General features: G+C 34.2%; 1 protein-coding gene across 1 annotated transcript in view; it reads right to left on the bottom strand.

Annotated features, from left to right (window-relative positions):
* Octalpha2R (alpha2-adrenergic-like octopamine receptor) overlaps positions 1 to 14,547 on the bottom strand; it is a 446,243-nt gene that overhangs the window by 236,539 nt on the left and 195,157 nt on the right. Inside the window, exon 3 of the mRNA XM_076130503.1 lies at positions 6,872 to 7,015. Within this exon, the coding sequence (XP_075986618.1) occupies positions 6,872 to 7,015 (144 nt within the window). The remainder of the gene's footprint in view (positions 1 to 6,871; positions 7,016 to 14,547) is intronic.

Here is a 14,547-nt window from a genome sequence, read left to right as displayed (position 1 = left end):
GTATAAAGTTTACAAAATTAAGGATATTTGGTTTTGAATTCAAATGCGAAAAGTTTAAAACGAAACTTTAATTAATCACACACTAAGACCTCCCTCGTGAATCAATTCATCTATTGGTGAAAACTATATGAAAAGCAGTTCAGTAGGTTAGTAGTAAATATGAAACAGACAGACAGACAGACACGGAAACGTACAGTTACTAGCGTACGTAGTAATTATTAGAAATTAGTTATCATAAATAGCAGCTTATAAATGCATCTACAATTATCATACATGATTTAAAGTTAATTAATAAAAATGTCAGTTAGATTTACTAAGTGATAAAATACTAATGACCGTTGGCTTGGAAATGATATTAAAAGTTCCAAGACTATTGGCAAGTGACCAACATATCTTGTGAAGAAAATTTACTGCTTCTTTTAGAGTACGAACATTTCTCTTCCTTTTATAATTTTTGGCTACATCTTCAGACGATTATTGTCATATTTCAGCTAATTTACACTAACACCTAATGTATCAAACATGTCGAAATTATTCTAGCGAATCGCTATACATACATATTCCTGTAAAAACTCAAACTTTGTTTAATAGTTTTAGAGCTTACCTATGAAAAGACAGAGAGAAAAACGTTGTGTTGTTCGCTATTACAACATTATTTTGGTTAGAAGGACATTATTATCAATAACAGTCAGGTAGTTGAAGCAAATACCTTCCATGGGGTTGTCGAGGGTTTAAATCCTACGCAGTACACGAAATACTAACCCACTACTCATCCAGGGAGCAAACTTCAGTCTAGCCGTGGAAGAACTTGGAGAATACGATTGCTTTCCCATACACATGTACCAGTAGAAAATCACTCCTGAAAATTACTTTCACTAAATAAATTTCGACCAAAAACTTCACAACCCAAAATAACCTAAACACACCATAAAATTTTATCAAACCCATTCAAAAAGATGAATCATTAACACAGATTCATTTGAAAATCAATTTAGCGGGAAACAAAATGCCATCTTACGGGCAAAGCGAATCAACTGGCTGTCTTATCATTACGGTTTATGGCCTTAAGTACCCACAAAGAGAGATTAGTATTCTTTTCGGGGCGGCAATAGATTAAATTAAGTCTGATAAGGCCCCATGTTACAGATAAGAACCGACAGACAAATATTTGGCTCGGAATTAAGATTGATTCACACTGGGAAAAGATTTCCTTTCGAAAAATATACTACGAGAGAGCTTAATGCAGAATTTTCAACTGACTCGTGAGTGTCATGGAGTTGATTATGACGTATGGGTAAGTTTTTTGTTACTATGGTCTATCTACTACTTACTGGCTAGCAGTCAATGAATTTTGTATGCAAATTCATCATCCAAAGCAATTTTTCAGGAAAGGTTTTCTTCTAGTAATCCTATAATTTACTTTTTGTAATTTATTAAGTTTTTCTGGGATCGCTAATTTCCTTTCAATGGTTCTTACACACATTTTTTAACCAATTACTGTCCCACTGTAGGGCGAGAGTCTCTTCCCAACCTAGGGAGGGGCTAGGCCTTGAGTCAACCAAGCTGGCCAAGTGTGGGTTGGGAACTTACTTACACACATAACCTACTTTAATTGAAAAAAACTTAAAATATCTACCTCGCAGTTTACTTATTAAATCATTTAAAAAAAGCAGTGATATGGGTACAGTCATGTACGTTAATCGTGTTTTTTACAGCTTGGGCTTTCTAAAGCCTTCTAAAAAACAAGAATAAATATGTCAAAAACAATAAACCAGATACTTGAGGATCAGAATGAAATAAATATTACTTCTATCTAGTATGAACAAAGCTTAACGAGTAACTGTAGGTACTTTGATCTACATTTCTCTCCAGTCTTCAAGAATGTTTGATCACATTTTATGGGGTTTTAAATTAAAAGGGCGATGAGGGTTCAGTTATAATAGGTATTTGTATGTAGTAGGTACTGTTTTAAGACAATGAGGGTAGTGATAACATAAGAATTGATGATAGAATGAAGTTTGTTGGATAAACTAGACGTATAAAAATAATATAAATAAATATCATTGATAAAATTAAATATCATTGGACAACATATTGTTATTCTTTTCAAATTAAAGAAAAAGAGCAAGCCGTGAGTTCGCATATTACAGCGAGGTGACCACGTTAATCAATGCGCCAGACGTGCAGTTACTATGACTGCCTAAATTACTTTTTTATTCTATTCACAATAAAAAAACGGTAAATATTTCAAACAAAGTCCCGATCAAAAGCTAGTATGATATAAATTAATCCGTCATAGCGGAAGCAATAAATCGGCTTATAGAAATCAATGGTCAATCAATAGACGGGAAGCGAACCCCATACCATTGATCACTGTAATGTAGGAAGTGGTTACACACACCATTGATCTATGGGAGGTAATAAACTATGGCTTTTTCTTAGAAATTATAGTAAAAAATAGTAAAGATGAATTTAGCAGTAGGATTGATGAGCAAACTGCTTCTGTGGTTAGGTCGATAGACTGACTAGATGTGACTGCTGTGTTCTCGGGTTCAATTCCCGGGTCGGATCAAAACGTAGTACCGGGTACTTCGGGTTTTAACTGCTGTGCGGGTGTTTCGGGTTTGATTCCCGGTTGAGTCACACCCGAGATTTTCTTTTAATTATTGCCTGGAGTTAGAAAGCTAATGTAGACCTTTGTGCCTCGAAGAACATATAAAGCCGTCGTTCCTGCGCTCGACTTCTTACACACCATATTAGCAAAGTTTGTGGTTTGATTCCCGGGTTAAGAAAATTGAATAAAAATCGTATTTCTCTTAATTTATAGCAAAATTTTTAAATATTGTCATAAATGTCAAAACCTCTTTGAAATACATAAATCTATCATAGTAACCCTTACTCGTAAACAAAAATATTTTCACCAAAAAATGATTCAAAATAATTTCAGTCAAGCCAAAGTCTCTAGAATTTTTTAATTAATTATAATATTATTAAAGAGTATAAAAATGTTGAGTAAAATTTAATAATATTACGCCCCTGAGTGCCGGCGACCTATTTATTTAATAGGATAATGAAACAAGGCCGTGCAAAGAAACGCACTTGATGTTTTTATCAAAAGTTTCATCAATTTTGGATAAAATATTAAATTTTTAAAACAAATGGCTAGGGACAGATTTAAAGTATATATTATTAATGAAAAAGTATGTTTCGTTTTTACGCCAAAATCTTTTTTTTGAAGGCTACTCCCGCAGTAAGAATTGCTACTGTGTCGCGGGGACGTACAAACATACAAACAACGGACACAAAGTACAACCAGACCCAAATTAATTATTTGTGCGATCCACAAATAATTGTTCTGTGTGGGAATCGAACCCACGACCTCCCGGCGCAATGGTAGCGGCGTAGTGACCTTAACTACTGCGTCACGGAGGCAGTCAGACAGAAAGTCAGAAATCTGGTGTAACGTTCAAGGATAAGTTTAGCAGGGTCAGTATCAGCCATCAGTCTAGCCTTACTTCCAACTATGTTGGAGTCGGCTTCCAGTCTCACCGGATGCAGCCGAATACCAGTATTTTACATAAAGCGACTATCAGACCTCCACAATCCAGTTACCTGGGTTATAATACGATACCCTACGGTAAGACTAGTTGTCAGACTTTCAAGCTTCAAGCATACACAATATTGCAGGAAATATTATATGTCAGATAATATTCATCTAATTATAATTATATAGATACTAGTAAAGAATCATTTCGTTTTAAAAATAATCTCATTTCCTATATTCATGGGCGCAGTTTAAATAAATTTTGTTCTATAAGTGACCGTTAAATTTTACTATGAAGGTAAGTGCGGTAATAACGTTTTTCATAATTTTAACAAATAGATATCTTTTAAAAAATCTGTGATTTTCTGTTTTATTTTAAAGTGCAGTTTTATAATTAAGACAATATTTTTGCTTTAATTTTTTCGAGAATATAATTTACATCTTTTATTTAGAATAAAATTGTGTACTATATCGGAACTAGCAACTGGCTAGCTACAGAAAAATGTTGTATGAAAATCTCATCAGCGCCCCTAACGGCTGTCGTAGGAACTATTTTTTTAGTAAAAAATCTAAATGTCAAACTTTCGACACTCGATAGTGCCAACTGTAAAGAATCATGCTACTAGTTATTAATTAATCTACTCATAAACAGAACTATAAAAATACGTCTCACTTTTTAAACTATAAATTTAAATCACAATCAAATATATTACCCGAAAAAGCGTAACTTTCTTTAAATCTACTTTAACAGTATTAAATCTAAAGATCCATTATTTCAACAGCCGGGACCGAACCCCACACCCCAATATCTCAGCCCCGTATAAAGTATTACCGTCTGAATTCGATAAAAAGCGTTAATATTCGCAAAAGGATGAGTTTACGATAAAAGGAGGTCACATTGGAAAGTTTTTATATTTAAAACTTAGATTACAATAAATCTCTTTTCCTAATAATGGAGTAGTTTTTATAGAGATATTTTATGTGAATTTCTTTTGTTATATTGTGTTTTGGAAAGCTTAGTAGTAATTGGGCTCTTTGCCCAGCAATGGGACGCTCACACAGGCTTTGAAAAACATCTCGATTTAGATAATGGGATTTAAATAGTTAATAACAGGACAAGGAGAAAAAGTCATTCAAAATCAAAATAATATTTTATTAATTTAGGTCAAATTAATATTGACACTTATGATAGACGTTACAATAACTGAATCTACCACTAGCTCGGAAAGGGGGTAGAGCCTTATGAGAAGAGCTAGCAAGAAACTCACGGCCACTCTTTTAAATCGTCAAAAGTTTTACAATGTGGTTGTTACAATAATTGATCATGCGAGGAGCTGCCAACAATTAGTGATATTCCTTATAGATAGTAAACTGTCGGACTAAAGATAATAAAAGACCAACAGGAATCTAAACATATGCTTATAATAAATGGTTATAGGTATACGAATTAGGAATTAGTAAGCTATCTGAAACGCAAAAAAATATCTGTTCCATTTAGGAATCTACTACGCCCAATGCAAGGGACTAACACAGCAAGTACGGTAACCTTTGCGCCAGTAGTTAATTTGTTTTATTTTATTTATTCACGAAGACACAACACAACGACGAATATAAATACATTTATTCAAGACTGCATTTTCAAAAAATTGCCGCATTCAAAAATATGTTCCACTTTTTCATACCGCAGTCTTTTAAACAAAAAGAATTTACTATGTGCATCGTTATATTTATTTAAAACAAAGCCTTTATTTTTAATAGGATGAATACAAAAATAGTTTGAAAGTGCATGCGAATAACGATGCGAGCGAGAAATAATGGGGGTAGAGTGGTCTCTACGTGTGACTCTGCGCTGTTTAAAAATAAACTTGTATAAACTTTAGCTGTTTTGTGTCATATTTTATCTTGAATTAGTCGTTATGTAGTAGAGAAGCTCGTGGTTAAGAAACGCGGGAAGAAAGAATCTCTCGGGTTAAGCTATGCTTGCCGAGGTTGGTCAGTGGATGGGTGACCATATTATGCATACTTAACGCCTCTATATTTCGAAAAGCATGGTAAATTGTTGGTCCCGGTTGTTATTCAAAAATCTTTGACAGTTGTTGCTAGTATTCAGAAGCTGAAAGTCTGACAACCAGTCTTATCGAAGTATCGTGTTATAGGCAATTGGGAGGTGAGGTCCACGTAAAATACAAATATTCAGCCAGTGAGACTGCAAGTCACCTCCAAAATAAGTAGTTAGAAGAAAAGCTAGGCTGAATGAGTCATAATAATATAGTATTAGAAAAATAACGTAGTTTCGTTTTACTTGTTATTAAATACTAGAATTTGCAAATATTTGATTTAAAGAATAATAAAAAATGCCTTTGAATTTCAAAGTCCTTTAAGCTCCTACGCTAATGTCAATCTGTTTTACTCGGAACGGACCGTTTCTGTTTGAAAATTCTATGTACCTAGTTTACAAATGTACAAGCCTGAGATCAAAAGCTAGCTGGAAAATTCCCAACATAGCCTATATCCATGTAATATTTAATCAAAATCGGTTGACCCGTTGGACCGTAAAAGCGGAACAAACAAACTTACTTGCTCATTTAAAATTAACATGAAACATTGTTGATATTTCGAGCTATTGTTTGAGTTGAGCCTCTCCGGTACAGAGGGCCGTTTGTCACGTGTGGGATTTGATTCCCGGTTTGTGTTTTTGTGGTTAACGTTTGAAGATTTTATTGCTATTTAATTTTGCAACTTATATGGGAGTCGTTTTTGTTGAAGTTTTGGCTTATCTGGATATCGAACACGAGGTTTTTACAGAAGACTTTTGTGGGACTTTTTGACGTAAAAGTTGTGTCTTTATATACACCACGGTCAGATACTTTGCTAGTTACGACAGTTACTATCATTACCGAAATGCGCTTCTACCTGTCCCACGTACGTTATGTGTATTTAATCATACATACTACTCCTTAGACTTCGCCGTATATAACACGTAAAATAATTATGCATATCTAAGTATAGCCAAACTATATTATTACTTATACTCGCGCGCGTCCTGCAACCGCTCTGAAAGTTGCAATAGAAATTCCTGATACAGGCTGCGCCCCGTGGGGTTGTCATAGTTATAAATAAAATTTTGTAATACTGAAGTGATAAAAATAATTTTATAAATTTAACCCATTAATGTCCCACTACTGGGCAAGGGTCTTCTTCCTTAATGAAGGATTGGCTAGACCTGAGTCCACCACGCTAGCCAAGTGCGGGTTGGGGACTGGTAATAATTGTTTTTTTTTATTTGTTAAATTTTACTTTAGAGACTCGGGTATCAAACCCACGTACCTTGCATTGCGGGAACTGTTCGGGCGGCCGACTGACTCTCCAGCCCAGCAGCGGCGGTATGCACACGAGCGCGCTCATGAGCCACACCGCTGCGATCATGAGCGCCGCTCGCGCTGGTGTGCGCTTCTTTAAGTAGTCTACTGCCTGTGGACAAAGAAAAAATACATTATAAGCGAGAAAATTTGATATAACAACATACTTGCGGCATACCCCGGCTTTGCCCCGATTACTCCATAACATGTATCTACATATACTCGTATTATTATGATACACTAAAACTGCAAATAATTTCGATCTATCTGTTAATAGAATTCGTATGACAATCAATTCAATAATTATAATTGTTATCAAATATATAAATCATAAAATAATAATTATTATCAAAAATATTTTAATATTATTGCAAACAGACGGACATTCATCGCTACATTTATAACTGACCAATTGAGTAGGACTATAATTTTAAGCGTTACTCTCTTTTCCACCACGCTCAAGGCCCCGTAACCAACATCTATCTAACGGCGAAAAATCAGACATCTAGGGACTCGACTTTCTAACTCTAGAGCTTTAAATTTATCTAATAATTTCTTTCCTACAATATCTTCTTTCAATAAACTAATTTTACTTAATTCTTAATACCTTTACAAAAAAACAGAAATTCACCTTAACATAAAAAGCGTCCTTAGAGCAAACATTTCCAAAAAATTCTTATTTAAAAACGGATACTTTTCCCATCAAATATTTAGAAAAGGAAATGAGGTGAACTAAGACTGTTCTTTTGATTGTAAATATTAAACCTTTTTAATTGTAAACTTGAGCTTGTTGTATTTCGTTAATGTAAATATAACCTCTTGAGATCTTGGAGATTAGAAGAAAGAATTAAAATTGCTTCTAATGGTAAATAAGAATTTAGAAGATAAGGCCGTTTTGGGAATGATTCTATTTTTATAGTATTTTTTACACTTAAGTTTTGACGAAGGACATGCATCCAAAACTTTTCCAAATTCTTACTAATGTTCTAATTGTTTTGCGAAAGTTTGCGTGTTTGTGACTCGGTAATCAGAAAACTACTGAACGGTTTTTGATGAAACTTCACAGTGCTGTTGATTATGTAGCAGAATAACACAGGCTATAGAACTTGAACGGAGCCGTCGACAAGAGCAAATAATAAAGGCAGAAAATTTTTGATATTTGTTATATCTGTTTTACGCAACTCCCTTGTAAAATTAGTAATAGTTAAGTCTCAAAAGTTTAAAGATTAATTTTTTGCATGGCTGCCACTCAATTACACAAAAAAAATGTTTTTCTATATTGTCTCAGAATATGATTTATCTCAACAAGAGATAAACAATAAATAAATAATAATAAATGGAGGATAATACTTCGAAGCATAGGGCACTCTCACTTTCTTTTACTTTTAATATATATTTTTTTCTTTTCGTTTTAGATTTTGTTTATACAATAGTACCTAATTTGTAAATATTCTTTTCATGTTTCTTCTTGTTTTCTATTTTTCGTTATATGTAAAATGTTACTTGATCACTTATTATTATTATCAAATAAAAGACTACAAGTATCTCAACAGGTACCCACATAAATAAACACAGCAATCAAAATAGCGTGAACATAATCCATCTACATTGAGTGCGTCTGACTGTTTGTACAATGTCTTGGCATGCATTATGCAGTTGAATTTAGATCTGATCGTAATATCGGGAATGTGGCACCGTCAGAAAGTATTAGATGTGATATATAACAGATAAATAAGGTGAGAGGGCTCGTGTCTTGTGTTGTAGTATATGTTTGTGTGTCTGTTTGTAGCTAAATATAACAATCACTCAAGAATGAACGTTAATCTTTGTTAAAATGAGTAGAGAAGGAGGAGATTGAGGACAAATACTGCTTTGACGGTGAAGGAAAACAGCGTGATGAAAACTTGCATGCCTAAAAATTTGTTCATTTATTGAGGGCATGCAAAGTCCCCAACCCTCATATGGCCAGCGTGGTGGACTCAAGGCCTAACCCCTCCTGTCGTTTGGGAGGAGACCATTGCCCAGCAGTGGGACAGTAATCGTTAAAAGAAAACTCATAAAATTCATATTACGATGACTTATTTCCTTTTTACTACACATAGACTACACATACTTACCTACATGCAGTAGAAGTGAAATAGTATAATTTGCCAAAGCCGTCGTCAATGGATATTAAGATTAGAAGTTGTTTACAAAATTCAATATTATATTCAAAAATTCAGCCACAAATTGTCCTTACCCGAGAACCAAACCCAATCTCGAGACCTAACTTTGAAACAGCATATACCTGCGCTGATACGTTAAGCTTTTCAAAGTAAAACGCGTGTTTGCGTTAATTCTAGTCACCTATTATATAGCAATAGAATTGTCTCAAGTAACTTAAAATATCTTTTTCCATTCCAGGACTCAAACCTAACTCCATCTTTAAACAAAGACCAGGCAGTAAAACACACTTACCCCCTAAATTGACCCCATTGACCGTATTACAGAGCGCTCGAAGCACCCAGTTAACCGACACTGTAAATCGTAGCGAGTGTAATGTGTTTGGCTCACAAACTCACACTACAACTAGAATAAGTCGAGCGATGTTATGACAAAACACAAAATAATATTGCACGGAGATGTTTCAAGCGTAGTTCGTATTGCTAGATGAGACTTGGTATTTTTGGTTTATTTTGGTAAGCTGTTAACTTTGTAGCCATTGACTTAGTTTGGTTATTGTATGGTGCGTCACGGGCTCGGTTTATTTATATAGCAAGCCTATCTGCGACATAGCTCAGTAAAAATTTCGATCGTCTAGGACTGAGGTAAACAAACCATTTTCGTCATTTATTTCACAAAATTCCCGTTACGAACCCATCTCCAATGTCTATGTTAGTCATGTAAAAAATATGTAAAAAATAGTATAAACTTTTTCTTAAAAGATAGCTATCACACCAATAGAGAATGTCTTAACTTAGAAAAGCCTTATTTACACGATTTATCTAAATTACACTTAATAATTTTAGTTATATCAACAAATAGAGCACCGTAAAATGCGTAAGCCTTTGGGCTACTTATATTCTAAGCGACGAATTTTGTATACTTCTGTCAACTGTGAAACTTGCATACAAAACTCTCTAGTAACTTGTTCAGCTATAAGTTCAACCGCTTCTTACCACTTTCAACCGGTTACAACCGATTAAAAGCAGTCATATCCAGTGGTATCTAGTTCGTTACAACGCGTGTATATGACAGGCTACAGACTGGTGCGCGCTTACGATAAATCACCCGAAACAATTCGACATTCCACAAATGGCCTCCAAATGTGAACGATATTATTAATATAACGCTAGTTCTGCTGCGTCAAGGGAGTAAGCAGTATTTGTAGTTATCGCTGTAATCAATCAAATGACGGATGTGTGGGATTTGTTTTCGGTGCATGTTGCAAATAGAACGGAAAGAGTGGACTATTGTTAGGTAAATGTGATGTGGACTAGTTTTTTGTTGGATAGGTTTCTGAATGTATGTATTTTGGTCTGTTTTTCCGTTTTTTCTGTCTGTTATTTTGGGCTATGTCTATGAGGGTAGTCACAACTGGCGGTCCTGTATAATAAGATGTATAGACGTGAATGAGACGAGGAAAGTTTGAAAGACCGTACCAAATTCTTTGGTGACTGCCTACCCCTATGGGAAAAAGGTGTGATATAAGTATTCGATAGCCTCATACCAGGTTCAAGAGGTGAATGGGTATTGGCGATTTTTGAGCTGTAATTTTTTCTTAATTACCCGTGTCTGAAATCAAACCCCACATGAATGGTAGTTGAATGAAAAAAGATATTTGAGCATAGCCAATTATACTTTAGTGCTATTCCATAAAAGCCTTGTATTCTCAGGTCAGACATGTTGGTCAAGCGTGAACTCAATCACAGGCAACGCCGCGTGATCGTAAAGTTTACGACACAAGAATTCACGGCTATCATCTGTGTTTTGTGTTATGACCATACTATTTGTTTTATTGTAGGATATAGTTAATACGTATTGTTTTATGTAAGGGGCTGGATTTATATGATATTGTTTGTAATAATGCAAGTTAAATGACTTTTAAAATGTAATGAAGAGTAGAAGTAGTGGTAATGTACGTATTTGCAGATCATAAAACTGTCAAACTAAAACACTCGTGTCTCAAATTCCTGTTTGATTGTATATTTATGCAATTTTATTAGGGCAAAAATTTGGCACTAGTCTGGCCCTATTATACATACATACATAAAACCACACCTTGTTTCCCACATGGGGTAGGCAGAGACCAGAGAACGCCGCTTGCTGTGATCTCTACGTACTTTTCTTGCCTCTTTCACATCTATACATGTTGTCATACAGGATTGCCAGTTACAAGTACTACGCACCTAAGCTTTTTGCATGACATCACCGATATGATCTGTGTATGGCTTTGCGCCCTTTAGTATGTGTTCCAGTAGCTTACTACTTCTTTCTGCCTACATGACTATGGTTTCAGTAATCAGTGAAGATATACAAATAATCCATATTTGTTGCCGATCTATAGGCAACAGAAACAAAGATTTTTTTAACTCATTAAAAGACGATCCCACATTGAAATATGTCAAATATCTTACCAAATCCTTCGTCATGGTCACCCTAAACCATCAAACTTTTATAGCTCATGTATGTTAAGTTATAAAGTCGGAAACGTCTTGGTTTTGACTATAAAAGAGTGTTACACTACAATTTAAACGTGCCTCAATGTTGCTGTATAAAGGGCTGGGGTACTTTGCATATAGCATACATACACATACGTTCATACAAATATACATACAAAACTTAATTATGATGAGAATGTAAGTGCAATGCTTAAATGCCATATCAATATTACTATGGCTGCTATCAGAGGTACGAAACCCAGTCGGCATAATTACCACGTTATAATTAATTACTTTACCATTCCTTTAGTATATGCGACCACAGAACATGTATTCGTATATGATGAGAACGCATTTGGTGCAATGGTTAGAGTGGTTGCCATATCAATATTACTATGGCTGCTGTCGTAGGTTCAAGACGCAGTCGGCATAATTTAACACGTTTTATGTGATTTTTTACAAGTCCTTTCAGTATATGTGGCCACCGACCATGTATTTGAAAATTTGATATCAATTTATTTTTGTCAACATACCTTTGTATGATAAGTGTCGGGTTCGATTCCGAGGTTGTGCAAAACAAGTCAACAACGGATAATCTATACTATCTATACTAATCTATACTAATATTATAAAGCTGAAGAGTTTGTTCGTTTGTTTGTTTGATTGTTTGTTTGTTTGTTTGTTTGATTGTTTGTTTGTTTGAACGCGCTAATCTCAGGATCTACTGGTCCGATTTGAAAAATTCTTTCAGTGTTAGATAGCCCATTTATCGAGGAAGGTTATAGGCTATATAACATCACGCTACGGCCATTAGGAACGGAGTAGTAACGAAAAATGTTACAAAAGCGGGGAAAATGATGTGACGCAAGCGAAGTTGTGCGGGTCAGCTAGTTAATTAATAAGGTGTTGTAATCTTTAAATGTTACCGCATTTAAGACCCGTTGTATGATTATATTGTCCAAATTGGATGTATTCTCATAGAGAGCGTAATATTACCTATAATGCAGTATCGCGTTAATTTACTGGTTATAGTAGTTCATAAATTATTAATTTTCTAAATAAATTTACACTAATTGTGCCTTTATATTACAGGAATGTAATTAATATCTTTACAAACTGTTTTCACAGTAACATTAACAATATACGCTGTAAATAATAAACGATCATTGTAAAGCATAATCAATAAATCATTCAACATTTGGTTCGCTAAACTATACATTTTAGTATACTATAATACTAGAGGCTGCCCGCGACTTCATCCGCGTGTAACCTCTCCCCGAGTAAATACCGATCCCTCGGGAACTTAAGGATAAAAAGAATTTCACACGAACGGAACCGCATGAGTCAGCTAGTATCAGTATAAAACACATAATTAACAAATATTGTTAGGCATTATCACCCACATATGGCTTACCAAATAAGTAATATACACACAATAAATTCATTTGATTACAATAATAAACCACCACAAACCGATTTTATCTAAATTGAGGCGGTTTGAACCGGTATTATGCGGTTTTCTATGTATAATAATTTGGTGTCTGTCAGTTGCAAACTTGTGGGCAACTTAGTTTCGAAGTTGGATTAAAATTGCATGCATGCATTAGTGTGCATGCATGATTAATACTTTGATTGAAAATGGTGATAAGAGCTGCTTATATCTTAAAGTGTGATGTAATGAACTAAATAATAAATAATTTTTTGAAGACATTGTTTTTTTATTATTTACTGAAGATGTTAAGATATAATATAATTGCTAAGCTATGAAAATAAAACAGTTATTAAACTATTACAACACTGCCGCCCGCAAATTTATTTCCGTCAGTGGTAAAAAATATTCTGTGTTTTAGGCCGTAGGGTGATGCCTCATAGCTCATGTTCACAAAAACAATCGTAGTTGTAGTAATTACACAAACAGATAAATATTAATTTATTATAATTACTATACCCTTAAGAATCGGTACTGATATCATTACGTAAGTAACTCTATTTTTACATCTAATATATAAAATTCTCGCGTCACAGTTTTCGTCACCGTACTCCTCCGAAATGGCTTGACCGATTCTCATGAATTTTTTTTTGCATATTGAGTAGGACTGAAAATCGGCCAACATATATTTGTCATGCCCCTAAGTGACACTTTTTTTTTAATTTTTTATGGCAAAACAACGTTTGCCGGGTCAGCTGGTTTATCTATAATAATTATACTTTTTAGTTCAAAAAATAAATTATTCATATAATATAACAATACTATCTGTCTTTAAAACATTTACAGAACATAAAAGTCTTGTTAAACATGAAACAAAGACATTGTTATCTAAATAGTATCAAAAATATGTAAATAACATTGCCACTAAAAGTACTTCAGTATGTATGACATTATTTTTGTATAAATATGTTTTCGCAAATGGTAGTAATAGATAGTATCTGTCGTTTATCATGTAAATTGTTATTTAGGGGACTGGGCAGTACTTGTTACTGGTATAATATGTCAAATTTTATGGCCGTTTTGTTTAGTGCAAGGTCAAACTACATAATGTGTTATATATAAAATGTCTGTTTTGTCCGCTAGAAATTTGCATCGAAACTATTTTATAAGATATAGCTGACCCGCGCAACTTCGCTTGCGTCACAGAAGAGAGAATGGGTCAAGATTTTCCCCGTTTTTGTAACATTTTTTATTGCTACTCTGCTCCTATTGGTCGTAGCGTGATGATATATAGCCTTTCCCGATAAATGGACTATCTAACACTGAAAGAATTCTTCGAATCGGACCAGCAGTTCCTGAGATTAGCGCGTTCAAACAAACAAACAAACTCTTCAGCTTTATAATATTAGTGTAGATGAATTTTCAAAATAAAAGATTTCATACAAATCTCTTTCCTCCTGTGATTAGATGCTAATATGTAAATTAAGTGTATCGTTGTATTAGACATTAATTTCTAGGTATTAGACAATAACTGAGAGGATAATTTTAGGGTTCCTTGTACCTAGTCACAAAAGT

This window comes from Anticarsia gemmatalis, chromosome 24 (genome assembly GCF_050436995.1).
Source record: "Anticarsia gemmatalis isolate Benzon Research Colony breed Stoneville strain chromosome 24, ilAntGemm2 primary, whole genome shotgun sequence".
Classification (NCBI taxonomy): Eukaryota; Metazoa; Arthropoda; class Insecta; order Lepidoptera; family Erebidae; genus Anticarsia; species Anticarsia gemmatalis.
The sequence above is the reverse complement of the archived record's forward strand: the minus strand, read 5'-3'. Positions and strand labels throughout refer to the sequence as shown.